Source organism: Barbus barbus (genome assembly GCF_936440315.1).
Source record: "Barbus barbus genome assembly, chromosome: 12".
Taxonomy (NCBI): domain Eukaryota; kingdom Metazoa; phylum Chordata; class Actinopteri; order Cypriniformes; family Cyprinidae; genus Barbus; species Barbus barbus.
Genome location: NC_136740.1, coordinates 8630948 through 8645234, shown reverse-complemented (window position 1 = coordinate 8645234; position 14287 = coordinate 8630948). Strand labels below are relative to the sequence as shown.

The 14287-nt window shown below is 39.1% G+C and overlaps 1 protein-coding gene across 1 annotated transcript in view; it reads right to left on the bottom strand.

Annotated features, from left to right (window-relative positions):
• LOC306877650 (protein cordon-bleu-like) overlaps positions 1-13821 on the bottom strand; it is a 110460-nt gene extending 96639 nt beyond the window's left edge. The window contains exons 1-3 of the mRNA XM_079429539.1: positions 13759-13821; positions 13525-13678; positions 13144-13267 (exon numbers count right to left, since the gene is read on the bottom strand). Coding sequence (XP_079285665.1) covers positions 13144-13181 — 38 coding nt within the window. The 5' untranslated portion in view covers positions 13182-13267; positions 13525-13678; positions 13759-13821. The remainder of the gene's footprint in view (positions 1-13143; positions 13268-13524; positions 13679-13758) is intronic.
• Positions 13822-14287: the final 466 nt, after the last annotated feature.

The following is a 14287-nucleotide window of genomic DNA, read 5'->3' as shown; positions in this document are numbered from 1 at the left end:
ATAGTCACCTCTTGTAGGTTATGATTTAGTCAACCGAAAATAATTAATGAAGAATTATGAGAGGTTAGGCTATTACACATACATTTCTAACATGTAAATTATTGAAGCCAAATACTTACATTTCCCCAAGCTGTTTAGATTTAGTATTTAGTATTCATAGGCTTAATCATGAAGCATGCAGTGGCCCCACTTTTAACTCTCTCTTTATATATTACCCTTATTGTAGATGGATGCATGGGGGAAGACAAGAGTAAGAAGTGCAACCAACACTAGGGAAGGCCGTTTTTGTCAGAGCCCTTGTTATTCTTAATTTTGACATTCATTTTAATTTTTACACCAGACATATATATCGGTTCAATATATCGGTTATCGGTCTACTTGGTCTGTAATAATCGGTATCGGCATCGGCCCTGAAAAACACATATCGGTCGACCCCTAGTGTAGACAGTTTTAAGCTTGTGTGGCACGATTTGACACCACAACTGTCGCATCTGGTATAGACACAGTGTTGCTATCAGAATGTTACCGTAATAGCACAGAAATGTGTGTGTGTGTGTGTGCATGTTTATGTGGTTTATGAGGACACAAATTTGTATAATGACATGGGTATGACAGAGGTATTACCATATGAAGGTGGTTTATGAGGACACTGCCTATGTCCCCGTAATTCAAAAGGCTTAAAAAACATACTAAATGGTGTTTTTTTTGAAAATCTAAAAATGCACAAAGTCTCCTGTGAGGGCTAAGTTTAGGTGTAGGGTTGGTGTAGGGCAATAGCACACACAGTTTGATTCAGTATAAAAACCATTACGCCTATGGAGAGTCCCCAAAAACCAACATGTGTGTGTGTGTGTGGAAAAACTGTACAACTAGCGTCCCATTTAAGTCCATCTGAAATTAGCCCAAAGTTACATTGATTCTACACGGCTCTACAGTGCGACCATTTCAGTCGCAGAAATGCTTATTCCAAGAATAACATAGGTTTCATAAACAATTGGAAGAATTTTTGGGGACGACCTGACCTGTTGAAAAGAGATGGTCTACATCCCTCTTGGGGTGGTGCCGCTCTTCTCTCTAGAAATATGGCTTAGAGTTCGTACTTGACTAACTGGGGCCCAGGTCAAGAAGCAGACAGACTGGCTAAACCGTCCTACTCATTGTCAAAATCATACTCTAGATTTAATACTGTCATATGGAATTGATGTCAGTGGCGTTGAAATATTGCAGCAGAGCGATGATATCTCAGATCATTATCTAGTTTTGTGTATATTCCATATAGCTAAAGCTGTAAAGCCAACTCCTTGCTACAAATATGGTAGAACCATCACTTCTACCACAAAAGACTACTTTATAAATAATCTTCCTGATTTATCTCAATTCCTCAGCATATCCAATAGCGCAGAACTATTGGATAAACTCAAACTATTGACTCTCACTTTTCTAGCACTTTAGATACGGTTGCTCCTTTATGCTTAATGGCCCTTTCACACAGGACGCGGCATGCGCTGCGCCTGCCGCTGGGTTCAGCGCAGCCCTTCAGATACAAGGCGATTTGCGCTATGCTCGCCAGAGCGTAGTAGGCGGAGTTTTCAAAATTTTTAGGGGGAGTACTATACGTCTAGTCATTGGATTGTTGTTCCACCTTTCGGTCAGCAGCAAAACATGTATCTGTCCCGTGCTAAGAAGCGAGCGATAGCAGTAGCCCTGCTAGTAATAAGAAGAAAGAGAGCAGCAAGAAAGAAGAGGCTGTGGGTGCATGAAACCCTGAGGTCCCTATACGACCGCAAACTTGTATGGTATAGCTCTGGAAATTCAGACACACAGAGAATCAGCTGTTCATCCATTTTGAGTTCGGCACTTGTTTGGATGCCCCGTTTCTATTGGCCGCGCGGGGAAACGTCACAGAGCGCAGCGGCAAAAGTTTAACTATTTTGAACTTTGACCGCGGCGCGCGCGCAAGCTCGCCGCTGGTGCGCTCCGCTGCGTGTGAGCTTTGGTCGGCGCAGCAACTAACCGCCCTCGCGCAGCGCAAGCCATTGAAATGAATGGGTTTCATAGCGCAGCGCATGCCGCGTCCTGTGTGAAAGGGCCTTAAGGAAGATTAAGGAAAAGAGTCCAACACCGTGGTATAATGAGCACACTCGGGCCCTAAAGAGAGCAGCCCGGAAAATGGAGCGCAGCTGGAGAAAAACTACATTAGAGGTATTTCGTATTGCTTGGCGGGAAAGTACCCTATCCTACAGAAAAGCCTTAAAAACTGCTAGATCTGCGGGAAAGTACCCTATCCTACAGAAAAGCCTTAAAAACTGCTAGATCTGCTTACTTTACGTCTCTTTTAGAAGAAAACAAACACAACCCCAAGTATTTATTTAATACAGTGGCTAAATTAACAAAAAATATAACATCAGCAGGTTCAGACATTACCCAGCAGCACAGTAGTAATGACTTTATGAACTACTTTACTTTCAAGATTGAAACTATTAGAGATAAAATTGTAACCGTGCAGCTGTCAGGCACGGTATCGCATCAGATAGTGCACTATAGATCCCCTGAGGAACAATTCCACTCATTCTCTTCTATTGAAAATGAAGAATTGTATAAACTTGTTAAATCATCTAAACCAACAACCTGTATTTTAGACCCCAGGGCTCGCAAAATCGCTAGCCCGACGTCCCGGGGCTATTGTGTTTTCCAGTTGGGCTACAAAATGTATCACTGCCCTGCCCGACGGGGTACCTTAAATACAGGGCAGGGAGTTTTTAAGGCCTTAAAAAGCTTTAAATACGTTAAATGGTATAAGAAAAGTCTTAATTGTAATTTCAAGAGGTTTTACAGTTGGGGGTGGAAAGGCAAAAATCGCGATATGGCTGGATAAAAAACTTCAAACGGCAATTATATCATTGAATAAATATGAGCGCTGCACGTTTTAAAGTCAAAACAAGGCACGGATGTCTTTATGTGAATGTATCTCTGAAGGGAACCGACTGTCCTCAGAAACGTATCATTGACATTTTAATTTAATCTTGCCTATAAAATGCCTGATGAAGCAGCGTTTATGAGCCCGGAGCTGCTCTTAAAGCGCCACCTCATGGCAGAGGATGAATTTGCATTTCGTATCTTAATACGAAATTAAAAAGTGTATCTTATGTTTAGATCGACCCATGTTTTTACGCAGCAAACACATAGAGTTGTAAATGTGAAAGAAGTTAATGTCCCACATGAAAAAATACTATAGTAATTTATAGTAAATAAATGCTATAGTGGTTTTAAATTATACTATAGTAAAGTACTTGAATTAATTTGTTATGGTAATTCTATAGATGCTGTGGTAATATAACAACTATAGTAATATAAACAAATTTAAAAATAAACAAACTTTACCCAATACTGTACTAAGTTTTCTACAACTATAGGGTATACTAAAATACACTACAGTTTACTGTAGTAAAAACTAAAGTATACTACAATATACAGTTTATATGTTCACTATAGTTAATGCTACAGTATGCTGTAGCATTCATTAAAGTGTTGTAAATACTATAATATATACAGTATAATACACTTTACTATAGCATGGTTCAAAAACACTATAGTATTTACTATAGTATTTTTTCATGTGTGGTGCCTTCTAAAAATCTAAACAATTTAGACAGTGATATTTATGTTTTAAATTAATATAATAATTAATATGACTTATTCCTTTTCATAAAAATGATTTAAAGGCTGAAATACCTTTTTATAAGATTTTTATTTTTGTGAAAACCTGTATCTGAATTGTAAATCATGTCATTTTATGGCTTAATGTTAGCACAGATATTGTCCAACCCCACTCATACTGTGTTCATTTTACTTGTGCAGCTCAGTCATAAATTGCCTTAAATTGATTTTTTTTTTTATTCTGCAGATACCCTGTACATAGTAAAATAAAACACTTTCCTTGATATTCGTTGATATTTGTGTATTGAAAATGTTTTTGATTGACATTTATGGTCTTTTTTTTATTTGGGCTAGTTAAATAAATTTTCGGGTTACCAAAATCTGAAGAGTACCTGCCCGAAGGGCAACCAGGGATTTTGAAATGTTGTGAGCCCTGGACCCTGTTCCATCTAAGCTCCTAAAAGAGGTGCTTCCAGAAGTAATAGATCCTCTTCTGAATATTATTAACTCATCATTGTCATTAGGATATGTCCCAAAAACCTTCAAACTGGCTGTTATTAAGCCTCTCATTAAAAAAACACAACTTGAACCCAACCCCAAAGAATTAATTAATTACAGACCGATCTTGAATCTCCCTTTTCTGTCAAAGATATTAGAAAGGGGGGAAGGGAAGGGGTGTGTGGCCAAGTATGGTGATCCATACTCAGAATTTGTGCTCTGCATTTAACCCATCCAAGTGTACACACAGTAGTGAACATACACCCGGAGCAGTGGGCAGCCAATGCTGCAGCGCCCGGGGAGCAGTTGGGGGTTCGGAGCCTTGCTCAAGGGTCTCACCTCATTCGTGGTATTGAGGGTGGAGAGAGTGTTGGTTATTCACTCCCCCACCTACAATCCCTGCCGGACCTGAGACTCGAACCCACGACCTTTGGGTTCCAAGTCCAACTCTCTATCCATTAAGCCCGGTTCATACACCAAGCCGACGGTTGGCCGTCGGGCAGTTTTTGTTCGTCGGCCGACTAAGTTTTCTCAGTGTGTTCCGCGCTGTCGGCTGAAGTTGGTCCTAGTCACTTTTTTTTCGGCCGATTCGACATCTGATCATTTTGATTGGCTGTTCAGCTGGTGAACCAGTGCGTGAGAAAGGCGCAGAACGGACGTTCTACTTGACTGTCGGGTGTCGAGCGTCGGCTTGGTGTGTCAGGACAACTTTGGATCCAGACGCTGCCGACGTGAGCTGACCCCGCAGTCTGCTTTCATCGACACTAGTTCGTCGGCGTCGGCTTGGTGTGTACCGGGCTTTAGGCCACGACTGCCCTGAAAAGGAAGTATCATCACAACTATGTTCTTTCTTAGAGAAAAATTATATATGTGAGGATTTCCAGTCAGGCTTTAGACCATATCATAGTACTGAGACTGCTCTCATTAGAGTTACAAACGACCTGCTTTTATCATCTGATCGTGGTTGTATCTCTCTATTAGTGCTACTGGATCGTAGTGCCGCGTTTGACACTATCGACCACAACATTCATTTAAACAGACTAGAAAGTTATGTGTGCATTAGAGGAAGTGCACTGGCATGGTTCAAATCGTACTTATCTGACCGCCATCAATTTGTGGCAGTAAATGAAGAGGTATCATACCAATCGCAAGTGCAGTATGGAGTACCTCAAGGCTCAGTACTTGGCCCCTTACTTTTCACGCTTTACATGTTACCCTTGGGGGATATCATTAGGAAACATGGTGTTAGTTTTCACTGTTATGCTGATGATACCCAGCTCTATATTTCTTTGCTACCTGATGAAACTTACCAATTTGCAAAACTAACGGAATGTATAGTTGATATCAAAAACTGGATGACTAGCAATTTCTTACTGCTAAATTCTGAAAAAACAGAGGTGTTAATTATTGGACCAAAAACTTTTGCATGTAATAACCTAGATCACTGTCTAATACTTGATGGCTACTCTGTAAATTCTTCGTCATCAGTTAGGAACCTAGGCGTACTTTTTGACAGCAATCTTTCCTTCGACAAACATGTTTCTAGCATTTGTAAAACTGCATTTTTCCATCTTAAAAATATATCTAAATTACGACCTATGCTCTCAATGTCAAATGCAGAAACATTAATTCATGCATTCATGACCTCGAGGCTAGATTATTGTAATGCTTTATTGGGTGGTTGCTCTGCACGTTTAATAAACAAACTCCAGCTGGTTCAAAATGCAGCAGCTAGAGTTCTTACTAGAACCAGGAAGTATGACATTAGCCCGGTTCTGTCAACACTGCACTGGCTCCCTATTAAACATCGTATACATTTTAAGATCTTGCTAATTACCAGTAAAGCCCTGAATGGTTTGGCACCTCAGTATTTGAGTGAGCTCTTATCGCATTATAGTCCTTTATGTCTGCTGCGATCTCAAAACTCTGACCATTTGATAATACCTAGAATATCAAAATCAATCGTTTTCCTATTTAGCACCCAAATTCTGGAACAATCTACCTAACACTGTTCGGGAAGCAGACACACTCTGTCAGTTTAAATATAGATTAAAGACACATCTCTTTAACCTGGCTTACACATAATACACTATCGCATTTCTATAATTCAAATCCATTAAAGGATTGTTAGGCTGCATTAATTAGGTCAACCAGAACCGGGAACACTTCCCAAAACACCTGATGTACTTGTTACATTGTTAGAAGAATGGCATCTATGCTAATATTAGTCTGTTTCTTTCTTATTCCGAGGTCACCGTAGCCACCCAGATCTAGACTGTATCCAGATCAGATGGTGGATCAGCACCTAGAGATGACCTCTACAGCCAGGACACCTAGATGAGCCCCAGAGACTGATCCCTAGTGAAGACCCTGTCTCCAAGACGGCCATCGGGACAAGACCACAGGAACCAGATGAGTCCTTTGTACAATCTGATTCTGCTTTAGCCTAGATTTAAACTGCTGATTTTGTCTGGCCAGAGGAGAATGACACTATTTCGACAAACTATTTCTCCGTCCAAATACTGTAAAGCTGATATAATGCCACCCAGCTTTATATCAAGCCAATGTAAAGCTGATTTGACACAATTTGCATTGTTAAAAGCGTTATACAAATAATATTGACTTGACTATTGATTTGACAAGAAATGTTATATTTGAGCTGATATTAAGAGAGACCATGTGCTGCTACCAGATATACAAAGATTGTCTCTCATTTTTCAACCTGAGACATGCTCATTTGTGAGTTTTGTGAAGCATTTTTACCCAGTATATTCAAAAGAATAAGTGTAAGTGTTGAACAGAGTCTTAAAAGCAATATATTTTTAAACAAAAACTGAAACTTGGTCACTTTTCAGAAAATTAGACACTGGAGTTATAGTTCACACACAGGGTGTGTCTACGAGCTCCAGTAAGGATTGTGGTGGGTGTGAACAGGAAGAAGGGTGTATGCAGTGGTTAGTACAGCTGATGGACAGGATTATCTGTTGTGGGCTCTATTTTAAGCACCAGTGACAGGGAGGTTGACATGCGAAAGCAGAAATATGAGCCGCTGTGCACTGAAGTGAACAAATGAGGTTTATGCGCGTGATGTCAATGGAAGTACACTGGACTATGGGTTCAACAATGAGTGTTCAGATCTCATGAAATTTAATCTTACATAGCCAGACTTTTCACTACTGGCATAAGGTTGTTGGCACGCAGTTTATTATTCTGGTCAAGAACCGCCTACTTAAGACAGAAAGAGACTGCCTTACCAACATGCAAAATGACCAACCACAATTTGTTTTACATTTACATCATTTAGGGTGGAGCTAATCTGGAATTGATGACACATAAATCACAGTCTCCGAATGGTTGTACACTGACTTCAAAATAGTTTAGGAGCACTTGTACTATATATGCTCTGAGTGTGTGTGTGTGTGTGTGTATGGAGAGAAAGAGAGAGAGTGAAAGAAAGAAAGCCACAATACATATATTACATAGCCACAAGCCTCATCAGTGTCCAAACACAAACGTCTTGTGTAGACATATATATTTCCTTCAGATGGACAGAAATACATTCAGTCTTGTCTGGCAACTTGAGAAATATATATATTTTTAATTTATGATTAGGATATATAAAAATGAAAATGAAAATAAAAATTAATGATCTACATGTATTTTGGAGAACACAGTTGTTGTTTTTTGGCAACAGATTTGGGCTTTATTAAACCTTATGAATCTATAATGAATTTATGTGCATTTCCAATCTGTTAGTCAATGAACAGTAGTACAACATGTTGTAGTCCATCGGCCATTTTGAACTGCCAAAAGCTTCTTTTCAATCTCCTCCTAAACCACTTGACTGACTCACACAAAATTTTGCATGTGTTATCTATAGACACTATGGACAAAAGGTTATCAAATAATTTTAAAGGTGGGGTATGTATTTTAGTCGGGCCGAGTACCAAAACAAACTTGTAGCGAATCAGCAGTAAGGGGCGTGTCTACTCATGATGTGGAGGAGAGAGCACTCAGTGCACATGTCAGACATTAGCCGAGCCGAGCAACGACAGAAAGATGGAGATGGCGGATAAAAAAAAACAGAGGACAACATCTGCGGAACAAAAGAAGGCTTACACCGTGTCTACACCGGACAGTTGTCATGTCACCCTTGCGCCACAACAGCTAAAGTCTGTCTACACTGGATGCGACAATGTGACCGTTGAAAATCATTTGAAATTTGTGTCAATACCTCATAAATACAATGCAGCAGCAGTTTACTGTCAGGGATTTTTCGTGTTGAGCCGTGCCGCATCCAGTGTAGACAGCATCACTGATTATAATGAGTTCTCTAAATCTACTTTGTCACGCCACGCCACTCGCATCCGGTGTAGACACGGTGTTATGATAAGGCAAGGATCAGGATCAGATTTCCAGCGCTGGAGAGAACTCAAGGAGCGGGAAGGCCTGCGATCGGGCACCGAGGTTGCTTTGTTTCTTCTCGATAGGTGAGTAACATTGGTTTTGCTTTGTTTCACAAAACTAATCGTTGCCTGGTTTGCGTACGTATGTGTGAGGCGGAGCTATCAAAATAGGGGCGAGACCCTTTGGGGGTAGGGGCGTTTGTTTTGGTGATTTTAAATATCAACATTGGCTACCAGAAATCACTTACCGCACCTTTAATTAGTCAAAATTAGTTTAGAAGATATAAGCCAATTAATACACTACTATATATTCAATACAAACTATATCTTCTATAAACCATTTGATGAATCCACATTCTTTTGATACATTTCTGTCTTTAGGGTATCTAGATGATAAAAATGTACAAGAACGAATGTAAGAGCATTCTTTCTACCCTCATTAAATCTATGCATCATCATTAAATTTAAAAAATAGTTTAAAATGTTTTATTTTAACAATGAATTCAATGAGAATAATAATTTGTTTGTTACCAATCACATGACATCAACACAGTATCAACACAAGTCATTATTGCACTGCAGATGTGTCACTGTATTTGTCACCGAATCATTCATTCAATTGATTCATTCAAAATGGTTCATTCATTCAGGAAAACTGCTGCGTTCTGCTCTGTGAGGCACAACGGTTCTGCTTTGGTTTTGTATAATAAACCATTTTTGTTGGAGAAATAGAACAAAAACAGACATTTTGTCTAAAATGTAAGCCACCGAAAATTAACCTCTTGTTTATTGAACCATTGTATAAAATCTGAAGCAAAGAAACAACAGTAATTCAATGTATGACTCCCACTAGATTGCAGGACAAATAACTTCTAACACAATACCATCATTGGTAAAAATCTCCTAATGACATCCATTTCAACATTTCAAGACTTCATCAGAACCATGCTCAACTCCACACTACTCAGAAAACAACTGTACTCTTCACAGATTCTTCGACTAGTCTTTCTTTATCTGAATGTCAATAGAGAAATCTGTTTAGCCTTAACCTTTAACTCAACAAATTTCTCTTATTTGATAACGTTTTTGTCCTTTGATTTGTTTCAAAACTGTTTGACCTTCAAGGCTGAATATACGAAGCCCCAAACAGAGATAAGTGCAAGGACTGCCTGAATGGAATTTAACAGTACCTAACTAAATGTGCCTTGACTTCAAATTGTGTGTTTTGTTGTACTGTGTTCACACTGTATTCTGATGTGTTGTGTATATTAGTGGAAAACAATTAATTGTAGTGTGAGATCCAGCAGGAGTAAGAATTCCTAATAGAGCAAGAAAACAATTAGCGGCTAATTAAGAGTGAGACACCCACATGCAGAAGGAAAATGTATGCATGGGGGAAATCCTAAGACCTGTTTAAAGCTTCACACATAAATTAAACTATTTGGGGTTAGTTCACCCAAAAATCCAAATTCTGTCATTAATTACCCATGAGATCTTCTTTCATCTTTGGAACACAAATTCAGATATTTTTGATAAACTCTGAGAGCTTTCTGACCCATAGACAGCAACACAACTACCATGTTCAAGTCCCAGAAAGGTAGTAAGGACATCGTTAAAATAGCCATGGGTGTCGGTGCCAATAGCCTTGTGGACAGCACGCCGACATTGAGTTTGAATCCCGGCTTGTGGACCTTTCCCGATCCCTCTCACTGCTACTTAGTTTTCTGCCACTACACTGTCCTATCTAAATAAAGGCAAAAACACCACAAAAAAAAAATAGTCCATGCGAAATCAGTGGTTCAACCTTAATTTTATGAAGCTACAAGAATACATTTGTGTGCATTCTGCACAAAGAAAACAAAAGTCATTATTTTTGTTTTCTTTGCACACAAAAAGTATTCTCGTAGCTCCATAAAATTAAAGGGGTTATGAACTGCCTCAGATTTTCTTTTTTTTATCCTGTTCTCTGAGGTCCACTTATAATGTTATCAAGATTTTTACAAGTAATAGGTTATTTTCTGTCCTGTTTTTGAGCCCTCTCATCTGAACACTCTGTTTGAATAGGTGTAGCAGGTTGTAAACTCGGAAGTAAACGGCCACTGCTATGATTGGCTAACACTTGTGTATGTTTGACAGCCTATGTCCTTCACAGATGAGCGCTGCTGTGCTTTAAGGCTGGGACACACCAAGCCGACTTCAAAAAACTAGCGGCGACGAAAGCCGACAGTGTTGTCACCTCGCGTCGGCAGCGTCGGACCAAAAAGAGAAATCAACTGTCTATTTCAGCAGCTATCAATAGTATATATACATCATTCAAAAGGAGGAACCGAAACAAAGATATACAAGATAAGCGCTTGCTTACCATTTTGAATATCAGTAATGTTGATAACTAATCATTTTAAACAGCTCATGTTATGAAAACATTCACGTATTAGAATGATTGGGAAAGATCACTTTAAAGGTGCACTAACAATTTTTTAAAAACACTTTTGACCACAGCGTCGGACTGTGTCCCAAAACATACTTGTAGCCAATTGGCAGTAAGGGGGCATGTCTTGTAATGACAGGGAGAAGAGAGCGCTCAGTTTGAGTGCACAGGATGGATATTAGCAGATCGACTATAGACAGAGAGAGATGGAGGATAAAAAGGAGGATTATATCAAAGAAACAAAACATTAAAAAGAAGGATTATGATCAGGCGAGAGGTAGAACCCGCGTAAATATCAGAGCAGCTTTCCAGCGGTGGAGAGAAGTCAAGGAGCTTGAATCGTACGCCGAGGTTGCGTTGTTTCTTTTTGATAGGTGAGTAACGTTGATTTTGCTTCGTTTGACACAACTTATCCGTGTTGGCTTTTGTTTGAATATGCTTGTGTGTCATCTTCACTTGTTTTCTGCGATCTTAGTTGCCATGGTTGTGTACGTACGTGTGGGTGGAGATTTCAAAATAGGGGCAAGGTCCTGTTGGGGTATGAGAGTGTTTGTATTGGTGCTTTTCAAATATCAAATATAATCTGTACCGGAGCAGACAGTGCGCGGTGATTCGCATGACACAGTGCAAAACCAGACTTCTTTCGCCCCAATGGAAAGCATATTTACAATGAATCGTTCACTATCCCCTATATAGTGCAAAACGTGGCATTCACCATGCAGAAAGTACTAATTCTGTGAACAAGTGACTGATTACAGCAGCAGCAGCAGCTTCAGAGTCTATTTATGGTGTACGGGGTGGGACGCTTTGGATTCTAGAGAGCATTTGATTGGACAAAAAGTTTGATGAGAAGCTGAAGTGCAGGGTGATGTCATCAAAACCGTTGATCCATTATGGCGTAAGTGAGAGACCATAAGTTTTGAAGGCTTATATCTTATAAACATGAATTATGTTATTGTTTTGGAGCACACTATCTTATAGATAACCTTACATCTAACATATTCATACTAAAAGCCAAAAAAAATCTATTTTGATTTCATGGGGACTTTAATTTAACTGCTTTACAGTTCAAATATCACAAGATTTGACAAAAACAACAAGTGTTGTAAAAATTATAAACATCACATTTCTGCCTATATGATTATGTATGTTATATATAATTGTTTTTTTTCTTCAAATTCATTGCATAACATCAAAACTGAGACCAAGAATGTAACAAATGTTACTTCATTCTGAATCTCATTGGATACTCATATACATTCTGAGAAGATAGCAGTGGGAATGCTCAACAACTGTTCAAGCTTTAAATAACCACAATCGTCCACTGCTTTAGCTATGTAATGGGGTCTGATTACATAAAAGTAAAGGGGGGCTGTGGGTAAGATCCACAAAGCAGACTGTTGTGTTGTCAGAGAGGGGACACTGGATAACATTTAAATGGCTTGCTGAGATACGTTACCATCACCAGAAGTTTCTGTGAGAATGCAATTCCAGTGGAGAGGAATTTATCACACCTGTGTTTATTTCTCATGAGGACTGACTTGAATACCAAATACACAGTCAATTTAAGGTACTTAATTTGGAAGTAAAAAAGCTCAGCAAACATTCCATTCAATAAAATGGAATAATAAGCTATTGAGTCAAGAGCGGAGGTGACAAAAGCCGTGAGAGGTGGAATACAAAAGCATCACTGGCAGAAGAACAGACTGTTATTTGTTTTCATTTCCTAGTGACTCTTCTCTCATGTAACTGCTAGAACAGAGCTTTTATCCCAACAAGTCAAATACCATGTCAACTTCCTATGTTACTGACTATTAGATCTGTTATTGCAAATAAAAGCAAATTTCTGAATTTTCCAAAGCAGAATTTGGAATGTTAATATATGCAAGTCATCTAATTGTGTGTTATTCAGAATGTCTTGATGTTCCAGTTACCTTCACATTAACTTAAAAGAGTTCAACAAATGACTGGTGTGTAGCTTAATCACAAACGGTGATCAAGATAGCTTGAAAAACTTATGTTATAATGTTATGAAATATGCACACTAGAATGCACCATGTCTATAGATAGATAGATAGAGTTATACGCAGTTATAACACTCAAATCCATAAAACATGGACATTTAGTAAGGTCTCTATAACAAGTTACACTCACCCTACAGGAGGTCTGCTCGTAGCTTCTCCCAAATTCATCTGTCATAAACTAAATCCGCTTTGTACTCGTACGTCCAGGCGGGGACATTGGAATTCAAATTCCCCCTTATTCATATAAATGTCACCTTTAAAGAAAGAACATGAAAATATAGTTCAGCAGAACTCGTCTAAGTTACAGAAAACACAGCTGACCAGCACCAAGGTGTCACACGGTCATGTATTCAGTACGGCGCTCCAAACAAATAAAAGCATTCAAACGTTTCACTTGTCACAAAAGAGAACATATACAGTACAGGTTTAACCCAACTATTACCATAAAGTCAAAGTCAAACTAATATATTCACCGAAATACCACTAAAATATAAAGCGCTGAAATACTTACGTGGATTCAGCTTCATAGACAGACAACAGCGCGCCTCTCCCGCAGCTTCTCGAGCGCGCGCTTAACGGCAGGAATTCCGTGCGCGAGAACGCGCCCGCTGGAAGTAAACACCACTGATATACAGCGATGACTCTCACCACCTAAATGCGTTTAGCTAAAGACCAGACCAGTTAACATTAACGTAACTGTCAATACCTAGTTTTACATAATTATCAGGAGAATTCTTGTAATTACCATGGTAACCGTGAAGCTGCAACAAAAAAGCCGTCCCTTAACATTCAAATAGTGTTTACTCCCAGCGTCCCTAGCGTTTATTATTCTTTTGCGGTCGCCGTCAATATGTCCCACCCCTGTCCAATAAAGCGGATCCTCGGATACGTTGCGTTGTTGGCTCAAGAATAAAATACGGTTACACCAGGGCAGTAGAATTAGGAGGGACGCAAGGGACGTGTCCCTACCAATATCCAGCGACTACCAAACTGTCCCTAGCAATAATTTTGATCAAACAATTAAATATAACCTATGTGTATGTTTTTGTAATTTCAGACGCATCTGGAAGGTCATGCCATTAATATTATACCTAAGAAGTTAAAGTAAATACGTTAGAAAACTGACGCACGTTTAATCCATGGGAGTAGTTACACACCAGAAGAGAAGCACAGCACATTTAAAACACTGCACCCAATTCAAGACAGCAGTCTAAAACTGGAAATATGAAAGTTCACTTCACTAATTAACAAAGGTGCATCGATGAGTTTGAAGT